Source organism: Cynocephalus volans, chromosome 13 (assembly GCF_027409185.1).
Source record: "Cynocephalus volans isolate mCynVol1 chromosome 13, mCynVol1.pri, whole genome shotgun sequence".
NCBI classification, from domain to species: domain Eukaryota; kingdom Metazoa; phylum Chordata; class Mammalia; order Dermoptera; family Cynocephalidae; genus Cynocephalus; species Cynocephalus volans.
The window spans coordinates 15,746,314-15,767,526 of record NC_084472.1 but is presented as its reverse complement, the minus strand read 5'-3'; the positions used below and the strand labels follow the sequence as shown (position 1 = coordinate 15,767,526).

The 21,213-nt window shown below is 43.0% G+C and overlaps 1 protein-coding gene and 1 pseudogene across 1 annotated transcript in view; both read left to right on the top strand.

The window, feature by feature from the left end:
- LAMA1 (laminin subunit alpha 1) overlaps positions 1–21,213 on the top strand; it is a 113,314-nt gene that overhangs the window by 42,624 nt on the left and 49,477 nt on the right. The window contains exons 17-29 of the mRNA XM_063076625.1: positions 2,701–2,828; positions 5,742–5,828; positions 6,536–6,747; positions 12,144–12,250; positions 12,516–12,696; positions 13,486–13,622; positions 14,301–14,537; positions 15,550–15,693; positions 16,205–16,384; positions 17,171–17,356; positions 17,915–18,042; positions 18,689–18,809; positions 19,923–20,060. Coding sequence (XP_062932695.1) covers positions 2,701–2,828; positions 5,742–5,828; positions 6,536–6,747; positions 12,144–12,250; positions 12,516–12,696; positions 13,486–13,622; positions 14,301–14,537; positions 15,550–15,693; positions 16,205–16,384; positions 17,171–17,356; positions 17,915–18,042; positions 18,689–18,809; positions 19,923–20,060 — 1,986 coding nt within the window. The remainder of the gene's footprint in view (positions 1–2,700; positions 2,829–5,741; positions 5,829–6,535; positions 6,748–12,143; positions 12,251–12,515; positions 12,697–13,485; positions 13,623–14,300; positions 14,538–15,549; positions 15,694–16,204; positions 16,385–17,170; positions 17,357–17,914; positions 18,043–18,688; positions 18,810–19,922; positions 20,061–21,213) is intronic.
- Positions 3,308–4,435, top strand: LOC134362200 (obg-like ATPase 1; annotated as a pseudogene).

Here is a 21,213-nt window from a genome sequence, read left to right as displayed (position 1 = left end):
GGCTCTGCTGCTCGTAGCTGGAGTGAATGCCCATGCTAATCAGCTGCTGTCACCCCCAGCTGGGGAAATGCTCATGCTCTTTCCAAAAGAGATTGAGCCACAGGGCCAGGGAAATTAATTATCAGACCCATGGAGAAGGTCTTAGCATGATTCGCTGGATTGATTATTCTCTCTAGAGCCTCGTTTTTCTTCATGCTGCAAGGACAGCTTCATTTTGTTCTGTGTTCATTTCTTTGTTCTGTAAGTCGGGCGTCTGCAGGAGTTGCATGAAGTGCTGGTTTGCAGGCAAACTCGTTCCCTCTGGCATTGGTGTCCTCAGGTACACAGCGTCCAGCGGCTTGACGAGGTTGTAGCTTTTTTCACGTCTCTCCCTGTGCCATTCGGGCTTGCAGGCCAGCCTTTCAGAGACCCCCACTGCCAGCATTGTGGTTTTAGTGACAGCTAGGCTGAAAGGATAGATTTCTCATGCTTTATTAATACTGTATATATTTACAGAAATATAATCATAAATATGCTAAATAGCAACTGGCCTCAAAGCTTTAATTGCAATAAATAATTATTTTATAGTTTGAAACATTATTTTGGGAATAATTTTATTCTTAGGAAGAGTGACAAAAACAGTATGGGGAGTTCCTGGGTAACCTTCACCCAGCACGCCTAATGCTACCATCTTGCATAACCAGAGTATGGTTATCACACTAAGAAGTTAACATTGGCCCAATATGACCAGCTAGCTCAGACTTCATGCCAGTTTCACCCGTTTCTCCGCTCATGTCCCTTTTTTTCTTCTTTTCTAGAGTCAAACCCAGGACCCTCCACTGCGTTTAGCAGCCTTGTCTCTTCGTCTGCTCTATTCTGTGACAGTTCCTCAGCCTTTCCTTGTCTTTCACGACTGAGGCACTTCTGAAGAGGGCTGGGCATTCTGTGCAACATCCTTCAGCAGGGCTGGCCTGGTCTTTTCCTGTGATTGAGCTGAGATTTGCACTTCAGCATTATGCTCTGCTTTTCTACCCTGTCACCCATTTTGCAGTCTCGTCAGCTGACTCACGCTGTCCTGTGTAGCGTTTCTGCCTCCAGCACGGGCCCCACCCAGGGTTGGGTGTCGCATCCCGTTGCCACGTCTCTGCAGGCTTCTTTAATCTGGAATGTTTCCGCAGCCTTTCTTTGTCTTTTATGACACTGGCATCTTGAAGAATAGAATCATTTTTTAAAAAATAGAATTTACCTCATTCGGGTTCCTTGTACTGTTTTCTCATGGGTGGATTCAGATTGTGCATTTCAGGCCAGAATACTGTGTTAGTAATGTCGTGTCTTTCTCAGGGCACCATGTGTGGAAGCCCACATATCCATGTGCCACTCACTGGTGGTTTTCATTCTGATCACACAGGTGAAGTGTTGGTCACTTTCTCCACTATATATTTACTATTGTTTCCTTTGCAATGAATAAGCAGTCTGAGGAATGCACTTTACAATCATGCAAGTATCCCCTTCCTCCTCAGAGCTTGCCCTCAGGTTTAGCGGTCTGATGATTCTTGCCTAACCAGCACTTACTACCATGTTTGCAGGAGATCCTCTAACTCCAGCACTTCCCCTTTGCTTATCAGTGGCATGCAGCAGCTTCCTGGTGTCAGCAGGAGCCCTCCCTTCTCATATGTTTATTTATTTATCTACTTGTTATCTCTCTGGACTCATGGATTCCAAATTGTCCCTGATGTGGCCAGAGGGGGCATATCCTGTAGCTTCTGATTGCATGGTGCATATTGTGCAATGAATGTTGTTGCATTGCTGGGTTTCTGGATTTTGTAACTTTCCTTTAAAGAACATGGAAGTTCATTCTGGCAGGCAATTAAATTATTTCAGGTCAGCCTGATTGCTTCAAGAGTTGTGTCAAGCTTTGCTAGGGTGGGTGCAATGTAGCCTTTACTCTATGGCAGGTTTGCTTTGCTATTAAGTTGCTGCCTGGGGCCTTTACCTCTCGGAACACCTATTGCTCAGAAGACCCTGGGTGGGTATCTCTGAGTTCCCCACCCTAGCTTGTTGGAATTCTGATGCTCCTTAGCTCTGTACTTGTTCTAAATTGTTCAGCTTACAGCTCACCTGTATTTCTAGGTCTGGCCTCATTGAGTTTCACTGTATGCACAAGCAGCTTAGTATTCAGCCATCTGAAGGGGTCCCCTGTGCAGATTTCTGGAGCTCATACTCTATGAAAGCTCTAGTACTCTGCCCAGATCTCACTTCATCCAGTCTCCCCAAACTCTGACCTCTGTTCCTCAAATCAGCAAGACCACCTTGCTCTGCTTGGGTCCCCCACCCAGCAGGTGTCTCCAGGCAGACAGACATACTATCCTCAGACACCCTCGATGCCTGCCCTCTCCAGGGCATCACAGACCTGCACTAGCTATTGTTCAGCTTCTGAAGGCAGCTGTTTGTGACATTTTGTGCCAGTTTTCCAGTTTCCTACAGGTGGGCAAGTCTGGCACCAGTTACTCTGACATAGTGTAAATGTTTCTAGGTTTCTCATTTATACAAATTACATTTTTAAAAAATAGTTCATCTGAAAACAGGTAATCCTTTATCACATAACTTAGAGTATAGCGACTTGTTTTAACATTTTGTCTTTTCTTTCACTTGGACTTCAAGTGAATCGGAAAACCTTTTTAGGAAACCTGAGCTGACCATCCTTTCCATCCTGTGCCCTAGGCATGCACGCACAACACCACTGGAGCACACTGTGAGCAGTGCCTGCCCGGCTTCTATGGGGCGCCTTCTCGAGGGACTCCTGGGGACTGTCAGCCCTGTGCCTGCCCTCTTTCCATGGCCTCCAACAAGTAAGACCCGCACCTCCACCCGCACTGCTGCCCAGTGCACCAGGATTCCCATCCACAGGTGCACTGTATCTTCCGAGCAAGACTGTGTGTGTGATAAGTGTAATAAGCGTGTGACTCTTGCCCAGTGGGGACTGATCAGGTTTAAAGAAGGCAGGTTGGATTCTCTTCTTTAAAATAAGCATGGTGTATCCAGTTATGTATCCAGTGTGTGACATGCACGCTTTCCCCTCTCCAGTGTTGGTCATCAGCTCTTTCACAGTGTGCACTGTGTGCCTGCCACTGGGTTAGAAGGTAGGAAGGAAACAGAGAAGCATCAAACATTGGCCAAGGGCTTAGGGAATTTTTGACTTAATAACCAAAATAGGAAATGTGAGGCTAAATGAGACTGGTCGGTGGAGAGCTGGACCTGAGCTCTCTCTTCCTTCCTCCCCACCTGCGGCTGCCTCTGGGACCCCATGTCACCACCCACCCAGAGCACGATGCCTCCCAAGAAGGGAGGTGACGGAATTAAACCACCCCCAATCAATGGAAGATCTGGAACCTCTCTGAGCACTGGTGTTGCTGGACTGCCAAATGTTGGGGAATCTGCCTTCTTCAATGTGCTAACCAAGTCAGGCTTCAGCAGGAAACTCTCCATTCTGCACTGTCCATCCTCATGACAGCTGAGCACCTGTGCCAGAGCAGAGGTTCGACTTTCTCTGCCAGTACCACACACCAGCAAGCAAAATTCCTACCTTCCTAGTGTAGCAGCTATTGCTGGCCTTGGGGAAGGAGCTCCCAATGGGCAGGGCCTGGGACATGGCTTTTTATCTCATATTAGTGCCTGTGATGGGATCTTTCATCAAACATGTGCTTTTGAAGATGATGATATCGCACATGTTGAAGGAAGTATAGGTCCTATTCAAGATATAGAAATAATACATGAAGAGCTTTATTGGTAAACTTAGGTGGCTGTGAGAGGAGGAGATAAAAAACTAAAACCTAAATATGACATCATGTGCAAAGTCAAATCCCAGGTTACACATCCAAAGAAACCGGTTCGCTTCTATCGTGATTGGAATGACAGACTGGAGTGTTGAATAAACACTTATTTTTTACTTCAAAATCAATGGTCTACTTAGTTAGTCTTTCTGGAAAAGACTACACTAGAAAGAAAACAAGTGGTTGATAAAAATGAAAGAGCAGGTGGACAAGTGTGACCAGATGCCTTGGTCATTCCTTTTAGTGGGGCCTTGGAACTCAAGTGGCACGAATTGAGTGCTGAGGAGAGACAGAAGTGTCTGGAAGCAAACATGACACAGAGTGCTCTGTCAAAGATCATGGAGGCCAGGTTTGCAGCCTCTGGCTAGAACACTTTTCCACTGCAGGACCAGATGAGGTGCCTGTGTGGACCACCAGGAAAGGGACGACGGCTCCACAGTGGCAGGGAAGACTCACAATAGACTTTGAAAAGGGGTTCATTATGGCCGCAGTAATGAAATAGGAAGATCTTAAAGATGAAGTTTCCGAGAATGCAGTCAAGGTTGCTGCAAAGTACAGACAACAAGGCAGAAATTACATTGTTGGAGATGACATTATCTTCACCTCAACAACCAAAGAAGAAATAACTTTTAGTTACTGCTCAGATAAATGCACAATTTCAAAAAGGCATATGATTTTTTAAAAAATTAATATGTATGAAAACCGAAGGGACAAATAAAGGTGGGGGGTGGGAATCTTCTACAAATTATTTTTGTTTTAAAATTAAAATACCGTGTACTTTGAGTGAAATGCAAGTTCACTAAATGTGAGCATTTTTGCTTTTCATGTGATTAAGACCCTGCTCCAAATCATAGAAGCTTTTCAGGAACCATGTGGCTCTCATGATACTTCATTAATCTGCGCCATAGATGCCAAGCTCAACACCTTTGACAGTGTGGACCACGTGGCTGGCTCCTTTTTGAATTTACAGATAATGCAGGTTTTATAGGACTCCAGATGTCTACACTCACTTAAACATTTGACAAAACCAGAAAAATAAACAAGAATGGTCTGAGTTCATTCATTGATTGAACAAGCATTTGAGTGCCTACTGTGTACTGGGTATTCACAGCAGGGGCTGAGTGTCCACCTGCTCGTGCATAGCTGCTTGCCCCAGGGGACTCACAGCGTGGTCCTGGCCATAGCGGGGTCCTGTCCAACCTCCCTGGTGGCGCAGGAATGACTCTGCAGAAGCTCTGCTAGCAGACATGAAGGATGGGGAGGAATTGATCAGCATAGGAGGGCATTCCAGGTGGAAGAACAGAGTGTGCCAGGGTATGGAAGCACAGAGGACACATCCTGTCTGAGGAGTCGCAGGTGGCCCTGGAGCAGAAGGCATGGAAGGTGGAAGGAGGCAGCCTGGGCACGGCCTCATACCCCAGGATCTCTCTCAGGTTCAAAGCTCTTCCTCCACGCACCCCCAAGGAATTCCCCACAGGGCTTTTCATTTGAATCTCCAGTGGATAAAAGGAAAGACTGAGGAATAGGGCTTGAAGGGACCTCAGACAGCAGCGGGAGTCCTTGGGGAGGCAAGGAGCCACCTGATGCCCTTGAGAGCAGGGCCAAGGACCCCGAGGGGAGGGACCCAGCTTGCCAGGAGCACCTAGCAGGACTGGAGGCAGCGACAGCAGAGTGGGGCTTTGGGCTGGGCCGGGTTAGCCTGGGCAGAGAGGGGCAGAAGCAGCAAGCACCCTGTGACTAAGGGACAGGGGCATGGGTGCTCAGGGAGGGTGGTGGGGACAGACAAGGCCCACAGGACGGGCTGGGTGGCTGAGGCCTCGGGTTCTGGGCTAAGTTTGTACAGACAGGAGTGCTAAAAATTAAGCATTTTCAATATTTAGAAATCCTGCACCATCTGATGTAAAACTGCACTCATTTCTAATGTTTTGACAGTTTCAGCCCCACCTGCCACCTCGAGGACACCAACGAAGTGGTCTGTGACCAGTGCGCTCAGGGACACGCGGGAGCCCGGTGCGAGAGGTGCTCTGTGTTGCTCCACTGGTTTTGAAAAGTGGCATGATATTTTTTTAACTAAATATGAATTCTACGTGTTTTTTAAAAATATGTAGTGAAGTGTGGTTTTAGAGTTTGGGTGTATAATTATTTCATCTAAACAAAGAAAAAAACATATAGCAGTTAAAAATTAATGTTAAAACTTGGGAGTTTTATGGAATGGTATTCTTTCTCTAAATAATTAGCTTTTCTCAGAGCTATTCTGAGTTCTCCTCCAGAACAATGGTGAACAGTGAGGAGTTAGTATTTACGGCTCACCCATTTCAGTATTCCATCACTCTGGACCATTCTGTAGGTGACAAGTGGTTTGATTTAACAGTTGTCTGTGGCGCCCGACCACTAGTGTTGTGTTTTACCACGTGCAAGGCTTAGTGCCCAGCTCTGGCTAAGCCCATAGGGGAGCTGGGTGGCATCCCCAGTGGTCAGGGTTGGGTTGGAGGTGGCTCTGGAGACACATTTACTGGAATTATGTCTCATTTTGGACACTCTCCCCGTGTGTCACAATGGGTGAAGGAGCTCTGTGAATGCCTAAACGTGGAGTTACAACCCTTTCACAGTAAATTTCACAGAAAAGAGTCAGTGAGATTTATTAGCCATTCAAGGTGTGCCTGGACAGTGGGGTAGTGTCCTGAGTAATTGCATTGATTGGATCCCACTTTGAATCTTTGATGCAGATGTGCAGACGGTTACTATGGAAACCCAAAAGTGCCCGGGGAATCCTGTGTGCCGTGTGACTGCAGCGGCAATGTCGACCCTTCAGAGGCTGGTCACTGTGACTCAGTCACCGGGGAATGCCTGAAGTGCATGGGGAACACAGACGGCGCCCACTGTGAAAGGTGTGCTGCTGGCTTCTACGGGGACGCCGTGACTGCTAAAAACTGCCGAGGTGTGTGCAAGAAGTGCAAGTGGGTCTGTTACTTATTACCTGCTGTGAATCTCTGTCCATCCACTTACGTGTCTGAAAAAACTCAGACTACTAGGTAACTTTGTCTTGAGTGGTTACCTGTGTTAATGCAGGATCTCTAACTGGTCTAATATAGACCCGAGACCCAATTTTTTTTTCCCTAGTATGCACCACAGAATCACAACATGATGCCATTTATTTACAAGACTCTGAAAGCATGAGTCTCCACGATCAAATATATACATTTTAATATTTGAAATGTTTACGTAATGAAACCATATCATGGCTCAATGTTAAGAACGGTATTTTCAAATGCCCTCTCAAAATGTAAAAATATCTAGTAACACGCTCACTGTTTTGCTTTTCTAACAAGCCAATTTTTAGCTTTCTTTTAAATAAATATTCAGACATGGGAACAACTAAACCTAATTTGCATTAAGAACTATTTAAAACTTGTTACACTTTCAGGTACTTTATTTTATTTTTATTTATTTTATTTTTTTCTTAATTTTATTTTGTCGATATACAATGTGGTTGATTATTGTGGCCCATTACCGAAACCTCCCTCCCTCCTCCCTCACCCCCCTCCTACCCAACAATGTCCTTTCTGTTTGCTTGTCGTATCAACTTCAAGGAATTGTGGTTGTTATATCTTCTTCCCCCCTCCCGGTTTTTGTGTGTGTGTGTGTGTGTGTGTGTGTGTGTGTGTGTGTGAATTTATTTATTTATTTTTAGCTCCCACCAATAAGTGAGAACATGTGGTATTTCTCTTTCTGTGCCTGACTCGTTTCACTTAATATAATTCTCTCAAGGTCCATCCATGTTGTTGCAAATGGCAGTATTTCATTCGTTTTTTATAGCTGAGTAGTATTCCATTGTGTAGATGTACCACATTTTTCGTATCCACTCATCCAATGATGGACATTTGGGCTGGTTCCAACTTTCAGGTACTTTAAATCCTGAAGTTCTGATTTACAGTAAAGAAAGTCCTAGATATGCCAAGACCTAATTTTTCCCTCTACGTTGGCTCGATTAGTTACTATCCATGAAGGTCAGTGGCCTAGAAAGCATGGACTCTTCCACTGGAGGAGAGAGTGTTAACTGACAGAGCCCCAGCTCTGCTCCCAGTGACTGACGTGTAAGAAGAGCACTGATGCTCAAAGCCTGTCAGGTTTGCCAGGGAGATGTTAAGGGGTTATTTGAGGCAGTTGGGATTTCCAGAAGTAGGGTGGGAAATGGTGAGATCTAACCCAGAAACTGCTAAAGCGGGGTGTAGGCACGACTTGGCGGTGTGTGCCAGAACTACCCGACCCCCGCCCACATGTCTCTGCTGAGTTTCGCTTCCAGCCTTGAAATCATGTAGAACTACTCACTGAGAAAAGCAGATTTTCATATACCTGAGATGACTTTGCCTTAGGGCTGATACAGCCCTCATATTTGTTTATTTGTTTGCACAGTCTTAAAGAAGAAGTGAATGAATAAAAATGGCAATTACAAATTTTGGTAATTTCAGAGAAATGCTGAAGTCCTCCTATGATATTATAACATGGAGACACAAGAGGCTGCTAGCGATACAGAAAAAGTCTTTTTAGAGGCACACACTCGTTTTATAGCCCTGGGCCTGTTACCCTGATCTTCAGCTTTGTGGCTACCCTAACTGAGTATCACAGCGGGATAATTGTGATAACTGGTATTTGTACAATGCTTCAAAGTTTATAGAATATTTTTGCAATTCTCATGTCATTTTTTTTCATCTTTGCTGAAAACTTTCATGATTCATTTCTTCCTTCATTTATTGTTTATTAAGTGTCCTGTTTCCAGGCCTCTATTCTAAGTACTGTGATACGTAGTTGGAAAATTATGGCCCAAGTCTATTGGGAAACTACACAGGTGGTGTAGGGGGGAAAGCGCACGTGTGGACCCCTTGGAGTCTGCCTAATGTGGGTGTCATTCCAGGGTGGGTGACTGACCAGCTGTGTGACATGAAGCAGAATTATTAACCTCTCTGAGCCTCTATTTCCTCACAGATAAAATGCACATAATTATATGTACATATGAAGGCCTTTCTGAGAAGTCAGTGGGATAACAAATTTAAAGTTCTAGACACCGGGTAAATGGTAGCTATTATAATTACTACTAATAAAAGCAGCATTTCTATTATTTTTCTATACCAGTGCTGCCCCATAGAAATATAATGTAAGCCACACATGTAATTTAAAATTTTCTAGTACCCACATTAAAAAAAGGTAAAAAGAATCAGGTGGAACGTATTTTAATAATGCATTTTATTTAACCCAATATGTGAAAAAATTATCATTTTATCTAATCAAGTTTTTAAAGTATTAGTGAAATATTTACTTTTTAAAAATATCGAGTCTTCAAAATGCAGTATATATTTTATAGCCCACCTCAATTAGAATGCTAAATTTTCATCAGAAATACTTGAATTTTATTTAAATTAAATAAAATTCACTATTGAAAAGGTAATCTTTCTAAGTTTTCGATTTCACATTGAAAAACAAATAAAATTATAGTGTCTTCCTCCTAAGTTTATGAATAGTCAAAGAAATATTGAATGTGACAGCACAAACTGACACATCCAACGATAAATGATTTTGTATTATCATCAATATTTTGTGATGATCTTACTCACATTGAACTTTGAAATATTTGAAGATTTCCCAAAGGAAAATGAGGCTTTAAATGAGACATAGGAGGGAGACACAGCAGGAGATACGAGAGAAACAGGAAGAAAGCCAGAAGCGTGGGTGTCCCGAAAACCTCAGTCAGCTCCAGGCTGCAAAGGGAGAGAGGTCATGGGTCATGTTCTATTAGAAAGATTCCATAAGATGAGGTCTAAATTCTGCTCTCTGAGTTTAGCCCCTGGGAAGTCTCTGGAGACTTTAGGAAGAGCAGTTTTGGCAGACAAGGGGCCAGGAGGACCGTGCACAAGTTGGGCTGGATGGACGTGCTCAGAGGGAGAGACAGTAAGGAGCAGCGGGGAGGCAGGATCTCAGAGGGAGGGTGTGTGCGTGTGTGCGTGTGTGTGTCTTGTGTTCGAAGAGAGACAGTGGAGTGTGCACAGTCAAGCTACAGGATTGGCAGAGCCAGTTCCTGACGGGCAGCAGTGAGCCGGGCCCAGAGCATTTCATCCAGTCCCTGAGAACTGTGGCCTTGATGCCCCTACACCAGGGAAGACAGGAGGCCAGAGAGGCCCAGGGACCTGGGCCCGGGCAGTCTTAGTCAGCTGAAGGGGCAGGATTCCAGAGCCTTTCTTTTGACCACCAACCATCCAGTGTCCTACAGTGGCTTGCTGCCACATAAATTGTGCTTGGATTTTTGATTATTTATGAAATTTTGTTTCTTTTCTTACATTGTTATATCATATGACAGTCAGTGTACATTTTCTGAGTCCAAGCATTCATAAACCCAGGGATATTTTGTCTGTGAACATAATTAAATATTTTAACTGAAGTGCATGTTTACAGTTGTCCTGTGAACATTTTTGTCTAAATAATAGACTTCCTTTTTATAGCAGTTTTAGGCTTACAGAGAAATTGAGTAGAAAGTGCAGATGGTTCCCATACCTCCACACCCTCCCCGCCAACACACACCCAGTTTCTCCTGTTACTAACATCTTACATTGGTATGGTACGTTTGTTACGATTAGAACAAATTGATAGATGATTATTATTAGTTAAGTTTTACATTAGGGTTCCAACTTTGTGTTGTACAGTTCTATAGGTTTGTCAAATGCATAGTGTGATGTATTCACCATCACAGTATCATACAGAATAGTTCACTGCCCTAAAAATACTCTGTGCTCCCTCCTTCCTGCCCTGAAACTCTGGTATCCACTGATATGTTTTTTCCCATTACCTCAAACAATTATGGTTTGTGTTGGTAACATTCAAAATCCTCTCTTCTAGCTAATTAAAAGTATGCAATAAACTGCAGTTAATTATAGTCCCCCTACAGTGCTATAGAACACTGGATCTTATTCCTCTATCTAGCTTCTCACTATCCCCCTCCTTCCTACCCTTTCCAGCCTTTGGTGACCACTATTCTACTCTCTGCTTCTAGGAGATCAACTATTTCAGCTTCCACGTATGAGTGAGAACATGTGGTGTTTCTCTTTCTGTTCCTGGCTTACTTCACTTAACATAATATCCTCCATGCTGGTTCATGTTGCCACAAATGATGGGATTTCACTCTTCTTATGGCTGAATAGTATTCCCTTGTGTAAATACACCACATTTTCTTTATCCATTCATCTGTTGATGGACACTTAGCTTGATTCCCTATCTTAGCTACTGTGAATAGTGCTGCAGTAAACATTGGGGTGCAGATATCTCTTTGACATACTGATTTCCTTTCCTTGTTGCATCATATGACAATTCTGTTTTTAGTTTTTGGAGGAACCTCCATAATGGCTTTCTGTATCGGCTGTACTGATTTATATTCCCACCGACGATGTATATTTCTCCACATCCTCACCAGCATTTGTTATTTTCTGTCTTTTTGATAATAGCCATTCTCACTGGGGTGAGATGATATCTCCTTGTGGTTTCGATTTGCATTTCCCTGATGATTAGTGATATTCAGCATTTTTTAATATACCTGTTGGCCATTCGTATGTCTTCTTTTGGGAAATGTGTATTCAGCTCATTTGCCTATTTTTTGATCAGATTATTTGCTTTTCTGCTGTTGAATTGTTTGAGTTCCTTGTATATTCTGTATATGAATCTCTTGTCAGATGCATAGTCTGCAAATATTTTCTCCCATTTTGCAAGTTGTCTCTTCGCTCTGTTGATTGTTTCCTTTTCTGTGCAGAAGCTTTTTAGTTTGATATAATCACATTTGTCTGTTTTTGCTTTTGCTGCCTGTCTTTTCAGATTCTCTTTTAGACCTGTTAAATTGCATAAATTTGAAAAGTTGGAGGACTTTATTTTTTTATTTAATTATGAAATATTAATATGTATATATTATCTAGATTGTTGTAATTGAGCTTTACAATATTAAATATATGAATGAATGGCATGAGAGAAAATGGCTAAATTGATTTTGAAATCTCTAGTGCATATTTTTAATAAAAATTTGCTGATGTACATTGATTAAAAAATTTCAACAAATTCAAAAAATTACTCATAGCTTCAGTACTTTTTTTTTTTCTGTGATGGTTCCTTTCACCAATCCTATTTTGGTTTACTTTTCAGGAAAATGCTATATTTTAAAAGTTATTATGAAGTAATATTTTTCTTTAGTTTTGTGATTTGAAACATTGAATTTTAAAATTTTTCCTTTGAGGATTAAGGATCTTGACTATAACCAAGCCCAGAAGTGACCTTTGGTATATCTCTTGTGTGTGTTTGTGTTAGCCTGTGAATGCCATGAAAAAGGCTCCCTTTCCAGTGTGTGCCATCCTGAGACTGGACTCTGTGACTGCAAACCACACGTGACTGGACAGCAGTGTGACCAGTGCTTGGTAAGATGCTTACTGGTCATTGCGTACAATTAAAGTATTTGTTATTGATGCGTGTAATTGACACCTTAGCCTTTGTTCTGGAAATTGAATTCCTGCCAGAAAGAGCTAACTCCCTAAGCATGGCTGGTGAATGCTGTGAATCGTGTCATGAATACTTTATGATTCTGTCAGACATCTTGTGTGTGATTTGCAAACATTCTAGTGTGTGCAGTTGCTTATTGAAACACATGTTGGCCTCCACGGTTGTTCCCCTCTTGTGAAATAGCACGGCTACTACGGGATGGACACGGGGCTTGGCTGCCTGCCCTGTGGCTGCAGCACAGCAGGCTCCATGTCAGATGACTGCTCAGATGAAGGACAGTGTCACTGTGTCCCAGGCGTGGCTGGGAAAAGGTGCGACAGGTGTTCACCTGGCTTCTATGCATACCAGGATGGTAGCTGCACACGTAAGCACTTGAATTTTTGTTTGCCACTCTGTAGTGATTTCCAGACTTTTCTTTGAGCCCTCCTTTGACTTCTGACTTACTTCTGTTAAGTCCTTTTATTTTTGCTCTCCTTTACATGTAGGATTTCATACCTTTGTTTTCTGTTTCCTGATCCCTGTCAGGGTCCAAGCATAAGTTCTGGTCATGGCTCTGTCACCTGCTAATGGTGTGAGTGTAGATTAATGCTTAACTTCACTTAGCCTTAGTTTCCTCGACTGTGAAATGGAGAAGCTCATTATCATGTACATCAAGAAGTTCTTGGGGGCCGAGCCCGTGGAGCACTCGGGAGAGTGCGGCGCTGGGAGCGTGGCGACGCTCCCGCCGCGGGTTCGGATCCTATATAGGACCAGCCTGGCTGAGTGCCGGTCATGAAAAAAAAGGCAAAAAAAAAAAAAAAAAAAAAGTTCTTGGAAGTGTTGTACGTAAAGTCCTTAGTACAGCACTTGGCATGCAATAAATGCCCAGTATTAGCTCTGTCTGCTTTTCTCACCCATCGAGGTCTTTTCCAGTCTTCTCTGTATTTCTCCTACTCTGTCTCGATTATCCCTCTGCCAGCAGCATCTCCTGACACAGAGGAACAACCACCTCTGCAAGACATGGAGGGGTCTTGGGAATCATGAGGTGTCTTTTAGGAACTAGAAGAATGGTTTAGATTATTAATAAAAGGGAAATAGCTTGTAACATCAACTCTTGCCCCGTTAAAGACATCGATTGCCCCGATCTGTAAGCTCATGCTTGTCTGTCTTTTAGCCTGTGACTGCCCACATACTCAGAACACCTGCGATCCCAACTCGGGCACCTGCGTCTGCCCTCCGCACACTCAGGGTCTGAAGTGCCAAGAATGCGAGGACAGCTTCTGGGGCCATGACCCGCAGCGCGGCTGCCAGGTGCGCTAGTCTGCATTGCTCTGCTGCAGCAAGTTTCCGCCCTTTTCTTCTAGCCATTCTCTTGGTTTTCACCTGCTGAATAGCTTTGTGGTTTATGTTTAATGCACAGTGCGGATCGTAGGAATCAAAGTGGAGGAAGCAGCGCCCTTAGAACACCTTATCCTAGGTTTTGAACCTCACTGTGAAATTGATGGTTAGAAAATCCAAAATGTTTTGTGCTCTTTAAATGTATTCTGCAATGTGTACTCTCTTCCAAGAGGAAGTCGTAAGTCGCTTTTTTGGGGGGTTTATGTCCAGTCTGTGAGGGCTTAAGTTTTCCATGTCACTTTGTTTGGTTAAATACAAACTAAGCTTATGTTTTGAAAACAGTGGAAAAATTACTTGACTTCTAAAATATTTTGCTAGACTGTTTTGACCTATTAAGTTGCATTTCAGTGCATAGTTCTGGCCCAGTGTGCATGTGTCACTAAGATGCAGACACATCCAGCAGTCAGGGCAGTCCTTATCTCCTGTTGGCACAGGGCAGGGTAAATCCATGTAGCGATAGTGAGATAGTGAGAGAGAGATCAGTTCATTTGTATAGTTTCCCCACATTTTGTATTTTCCTCTAGCCCAAATATGTGAACATCATGTAAACACAGAAGCCGACTTTTCGCTCATGTGGTTTCTCTCTCTCAGGCCTGTAATTGCAGTCATGAGGGGTCAGCCAGCCATCAGTGTGATGTGATCACTGGCCATTGCCAGTGTAAGTCAGATTTTGGTGGACGGAGCTGTGATCAGTGCTCCTGGGGTCACAGAGACTTCCCAGACTGTGTTCCCTGTGACTGTGACCTGAGGGGGACGTCAGTTGACACCTGTGACCTGGAGCAGGGTCTCTGCAGCTGTGCACAGGAAAGTGGTGCCTGCACCTGCAAGGTATTTGCCAGGACCTTCCACCCTTCCTCTCTCCTACTCGGCACTGTGGTGACTCTTGGGCTTTCGGCTCTTTAAATAAGCTGTGAGGTTTTAGATGCTTCCTCTAATGAGTTCACACTTCCTTCCATGTCTGGGTTTAGAGACTGTTATGCCTTTCTAAAATGATGGAAGATTCTCAAAATGGAATTTTTACTACTTATTACAAGTGTCAGATGTTGGAACTGATTTGAAAAACACGCTGAGTTTTCTATCATGTGTTCCAGTGGGCTGAGTCGCTGATCTATTTTGAATGTACAGGTAACACAGGTAGCACAGGGCTTCAAGACTGGGGATTTTATAGCTGTGTGGTAGTTATTTTTGTGTGTGTGCTGTCCAGGCCGAAGGAAATTGTGTTTATGATTTTCCCAGGAGGTAAGGTTTCAACATCATTTTTAATTTCATATGTTTCCAGTGACCTTTCTTATTAGGGAGTCCTTGCACCTCCTCTGGTCCTTTCCCCATGGGGGGTGAGATGGAAGTCAGGGATAATGGACACGAGGAAGGGAAGACTCATGTAGATATTATGGTCTTTGAGTAATGCAGACACCAGTTTCCGTAGTTTTGGCTCACTGTACCTTATGATAACAATTATCATTACAGACGACGAGGACAGCAGGGACAGCCTTAATAATCACCCGGTCAGGGCTCCTCTACACTGACTGATCTTTAGAACCACCTGGGGACTCAAGGCGGATTCCACGGCTTTCTCAGAAGATTCTCATCAGGGAATCTGCATTTTCCCAAAGCTTCCAAGATGATTCTGATTAGCAGCCATGCTTGGGGATCACTGCTTGAGTCGCTGGTGGGAAGAACCGATGCTCAGAGACGTTAGGGACTTTGCTTAAGGAAACAGCTGGTTTCATGACGTTTGTGAATCTAAAATTATTTTTGAGTTTTACTTTGTTTTTGTGTGTTCGAAAATGACATCTCTTTTTTTCAGACAAAAACAAGTCCATTATTTGTTGCCCTTTAGGAGAATGTCCTTGGCCTCCAGTGCAGCGAGTGTGGACCGGGCACCTTCGCTCTGCGTGAGGATGACCCCCTGGGGTGCCGCCCATGCTTCTGCTTTGGGCTGTCACACCTCTGCTCAGAGTTGGAGGGCCATGTGAGGACCCCAGTAAGTGACACACATGGCTAAAGTGGTCCGTTTTTATCCCTCTCCCCTTGGGAGGGGGTGGAGGTAGGAGGGACACTCGAATACTTACATTAAATGTTGCTCTTACGGCATCAGACGCTCTAAAAAGCTGATGGGGTTAGTATATGAATCAGAGCTCCAATTCCGCTGTCCGAGGAAATACATCAGGCTTGAACTGAAGGCGTTTGGTGTTGCTCCTTTGCTAATCTATCAACAGCTTTAGTTGGAGAGAAATAAAACTGTGACATCTCAGCAGTCTCCTCCCTAGAACTGAACACTGCCCCCGTGGAGCAGTAGTTTGACCCAAAAGGCAGGAGTTTAAAAAGCACTTTCAGTTAATATTAATCCAGAGGTTGAGTTTAAGAAAAAAGTCTCTACTCCTGTTTTAATAATGACACTGTTTCCTCTCTGAAACAGTGGTCGAATCTAACAGATCCAGCGTGGGTGGATAATTCATATTCTGAAGTGCATTTTCTCTCCCTTTGATGACCAGGTGACTCTGGGCTCAGATCAGCCTCTTCTGCGTGTGGTTTCTCAGAGTAACCTAAGGGGCACCACCGAAGGGGTGTATTTCCAGGCCCCCGATGTCCTGCTGGACGCCGTGACAGTCCGGCACCATGTCCAGGCAGAGCCGTTTTACTGGCGGCTGCCAGAGCAGTTCCAGGGAGACCAGGTGAGTCACAAACCAACCCAGTCCTTATTTCCTGGGAGACATGGATATAATGTAAAACCACAATAGTATGTGCTTGCCTATCATTAAAAAACGTGGTTATTCATTTCCTGTTCTAAGTGGCAATGGAGAAGTTTAACACTATAAAAATCCTCCCAAATGTATGGATCTTTAAGATTTTTCATTAATTTTTAAAATCTTTTAAAGTTCAAGTCATATTATTTTTCTCCTTCCTAAAGCAGTCATTTAACAGACATATATTGTATTTACAAATATAAGTTCCACAGAAGCCTAGGTGCTATGCCCTGGGAAGCCCTTCTCGAGAAACTGTCACTCATTTTGGGGTAGGCAACTACTATAAAAGTCATGAAAGGTATTGCTTGCGTTTTGGTTTATATAAACATCAGAGTCTGTGCGTGAATTCACTCTGATCTTGAAAATTTGCAAATGCTAGTGTCCATGCAGTGCTCTTGTTGATATAGATAATTTTTAATTCAAAGGAGCGTGAAACTAATTACCATATTGATTTGTCATTTTGGAGCTCACCTTTGTCGGTGACATCAAGACGAACTTAGCTTGTGTCAATTTAGTAATCCATAATTAAGTAGAATTAGAAGGAAGTAAATTTTAGACGACATATTTTACTCATGTATGAGTATACTTCAAGAAGTTCATGGAAAATTGGGATTAAAAGATAATATTAATCTTTCCATGAACTTTTTGAAGACTCCTTGTGTTTTTTAACCAAGGTCATGTCAGAGAAGTAAACAACAATTTACTGTCTGATAGCTCATGGCCTATGGGGGCAAACTAAAGTACAGCGTGGCCTTCTATTCCTCGGATGGCAGCGGCACCTCCAATTTTGAGCCTCAAATTCTTATCAAAGGAGGTCGGACCAGAAAGCAAGTCATTCACATGGATGCACCAGCCCCAGAGAATGGAGTGAGACAGGAACTGGAAGTAGAAATGAAAGAGGTGATGTCGTGATCCTTTCATATAAGTTCCTTAAGGGTGCGAATGTGGCTATGGATGTAATGAAAGCTCAAAGCAATTTTAAAAATGAGCAACAAGACCCTGGAATCAAATTTCCTATGGGTTTAGCAAGATTTCTAAAAACTACTCAAATTTCATATTTTCAAGAAATGTATGTTGGGCTTATGTTAATTTAATGGGAATTGCATCTTAAATCCTTTATCTTGGTACACTAGCCTCAACCTGTGTAGGTATAATGGTACGGAAGTCTGGAGACCTGCTGCAGTTTGGGAAGTGTCTGTTCATTCCTCCAGCAGGTATTTATTGAACGTTCACCGTGTGGCTGGCACTGCCTTGGGTAATGTGTATCTGTTGGTAATAAGACTGGCACTGTGCCTGCCCCTGTGGCAGTTACAGATCTTCCTCAGTTAGACTTTGTGGCATGCACAGAATAGGACTCACCTCTGGAGAAATTTATAGAAGAAACACATTCTTTGTAAGTTCATAATGCCTTGGAGAATTTGTACTCTGAACCTGATTAAACATGTTTCTCATCCACAGAATTTCTGGAAATATTTTAACTCTGTTTCTGAAAAACCTGTCACACGCTCAGATTTTATGTCCGTTCTTAGCAATATCGAGTACATCCTCATTAAGGCATCGTATGGTCAAGGATTACAGCAAAGCAGGTAACTGGAAGCTTCTAGAATTTTGAATATTTCTCTTACTTGAAACCAAACTGGATAGGCTTGACTCACTTTATTGCCATTACCTACTATCTTCACTAATACATCTTCATTCCTTACCAAAACCTTGTTGCATATTAATATCATTATGAAATGTGTGAATTATGACATAAATGCTCCACCTACCATGCTAACATGGATTTAAAATGTAAGTACACGATGGTGGAGTCTTAAACAAAGATAAAATGTAAAAAATACACATTTTTTGTTATTTTCTGCCCTTGCAAACTGCAGTGCCCGTTTCTTTGTAACAATGTGTAAAGATGATGTCACCTACTCATTAACACTTTAGCCCACAAAGAAAGCCAGCAAGTCTTGGCCAAACCAGTACTTCGAGAGGTCTTTCAGGTGCACTTTCTGTAACATTATTTTTAAATCCTAAAATGTTGGCTGAGGACTGTTGCTGTGACATGACAGTACTAATTTGCATTAACACATTTCGTTTATAGTCGTCAGTAGGAACTACTCCGAGCTGGGAGGAAAGCTGTGGTCTCACATACACGCAAATATTATGTCATCAGCAATGTTTCTACAAAATTTTTAAATGTTAGCGTTTCCTCTCTCACTTCTTAACATAACCGTTGCACAGAATCTCAAATATTTCGATGGAGGTCGGCAGAAAGGCTGAAGAGCTGCACCCAGAGAGGGAGGCAGCGTCCCTTTTAGAAAACTGTCTCTGTCCCCCTGGCACAGCTGGATTTTCATGTCAGGTAGGGAGACTTCCGCTAAAATCTGCTTCCTGGGTTTGAGTTGAGATGTGCTTGTTACAGCAACTCCAAGTGCTGAACAGAACTCATGTATACCTATTATATCATTTTTTCTCTCTTTTTGAATTAAAAACATTTTTTTTTATTTTTGTAAAATATACGTATCATCAAATTTACCATATTAACCACTCAAGTGGACAGTTCAGTAATGTTAAGTACGTTCACACTCTTGCCCATCTCCAGAACTGCTTTCATCTTGCAAAGTGGAACTCGGCACCCACTCAGCAGCAGTCCCCATTCCACCCTGTCCCCAGCCCCTGCAGCCACCATTCCACTTTCTGTCTCTGAATTTGACCATTCTAGGTACCTCATATGAGTGGAATCATAGAGTATTTGTCTTTTAATGTCTGGCTTATTTTATTTAACATAATATCTTTGAAGGTGAACCATGAGGTTCATCCATGTTGTAATGTGTCAGAATTTTCTTCCTTTTTAAGGCTGAATAACATTCCTTTGTATGGATATACGATATTTTATTTATCCATCCATCTTTTGATGGGCACTTGGGCTGCTTCCACCTTTTGGCTATTATGAATAAGGCTTTTATGAACATGAGTGTACAAATATCCGTTCGAGACGCTGCTTTCAATTCTTTTGTATATATGAGGGTACTTCAAAATGTTAACGGAAAAACAGAATTAAAAGATAATATGCATCTTTCCATGAACTTTAATATTTCATATACCCAGAAATGGAATTGCAGGAGCATGTGGTAATTCAGTTTCTAATTTTTGAGGATCTCCCCGCAGTGTTCTCCCCAGGGGCTGCCCCATTTTTCATCCCCACCGACAGGGCACAAGGGTTCTGACTGCTACGCATTTTCACCAACACTTGTTATTTTGGTTTTTTGATGGTAGCCCCACCTTGACAGGTGTGAAGCGGTATCTCACTGTGGTTTTGATTTGTACTTCCCTAGTGACAGTGATGTTGACTTCCTTTTCATATGCTTGTTGGCCAGTTGTATGTTTTCTTTGGAGAAACATCTCTTCACGTCCTTTGTCCATTTTTCAACCAGAATGTGTGTTCATTTTTTTTCTACCCTTTGTGTCCCCTCAGGACTGTGCCCCTGGGTACCACAGAAGGAAGCTCCCAGAAGGTGGTGGCAGGGGACCCCGCCCTCTGCTGGCTCCTTGTGTGCCCTGCAGTTGCAACAACCACAGTGACGCTTGTGACCCCGAAACTGGGAAGTGTCTGGTATGCTTGTTTGTGTGGGTGCTTGCCTAAAGTTAGGATTAGAGTAGACACCGAGCATTTAAATTTCTGGTCTATGCTCATAGCAGTTCCTGGGTTTACTGATGTGTTAAATTTAGCTAAAATATAGACATATTTCCTTCAGAAAGGCTTAGCTAAGAGGTCTGACATTGTCGATGAAATTCTTGTATACATATTCCTTCCGTGATGAATTTGTTTGTGGGCATCAATTTGGGAACAGTTACATGGGCCGTGTCTTTGTTTGCAGTACTGGTGTAGTCAAAGCAGATGAAATCTTTATATCTTTGAGCTTGAAGTCTCACCCGGAGGCTTTAAAATAAGTTCATGCCAACAGTGAAAATCTATTTCTCTGTGTAAAATATTGCCCTCTCCTCGCATATCCTTTTTATAAAAAATGCATGTTCTCCTGGAGAACAGAGTGAATTATTTATGGTTTAGTATGCATTTGCTTCTTGGTCACCTTCCCCTAGACCAAGATTGGTCCCGGGGACATAAGGAGAGCTCCAACACTGAAAAGTACCAAGTGACCCAGACAGAAGTCTTGTGGCCCTGCCTGAGGACAGATTCTTATGTCCATGTTGTTTAAGCCAATGAGGCCTTCCTGATAACATAAAATAGTCTGAATCCCCTGAAATCTCATTCTTTACAATAACTCAAGTGGAAACATTGGCTATTTGTATAAATTGTGCCAAGATTAACTTGCCTCAGGTAAAATAACTCATTAAAGGGAAACGAGCTGCCCACCAAGAAGGACACAGCTGAAGCCCTAGAGGTTCTCGGTGAGGCCTGACACAGGGAAACACAGGGACCCAGGACAGACACCGGGACTGTGGGCTCCAGCCTGGGCTTCCTCTTTCTCCAGTCGGAGGCGTCTTTCGTATGTGGGATTCCACTTGGAAAAGTGCTGAACGACAGCAGTGCACAGGTGAATTGAGGAAAAGAAGTACCACATGGTTTTCCTCAATGAAAAAGATATGCGTGAACCTTTGCTGACCTCATTATATGTATGGAATCGAATAATTGTTCCAGTAATACGTGGTGAAATGGACTTAATGAAGATGCAGATCGCTGCGACACTGTTTTAAAGAAATTATTTACTCAGCTTATGCTCCAGGCAAAAGCAAAGGCCTAATAG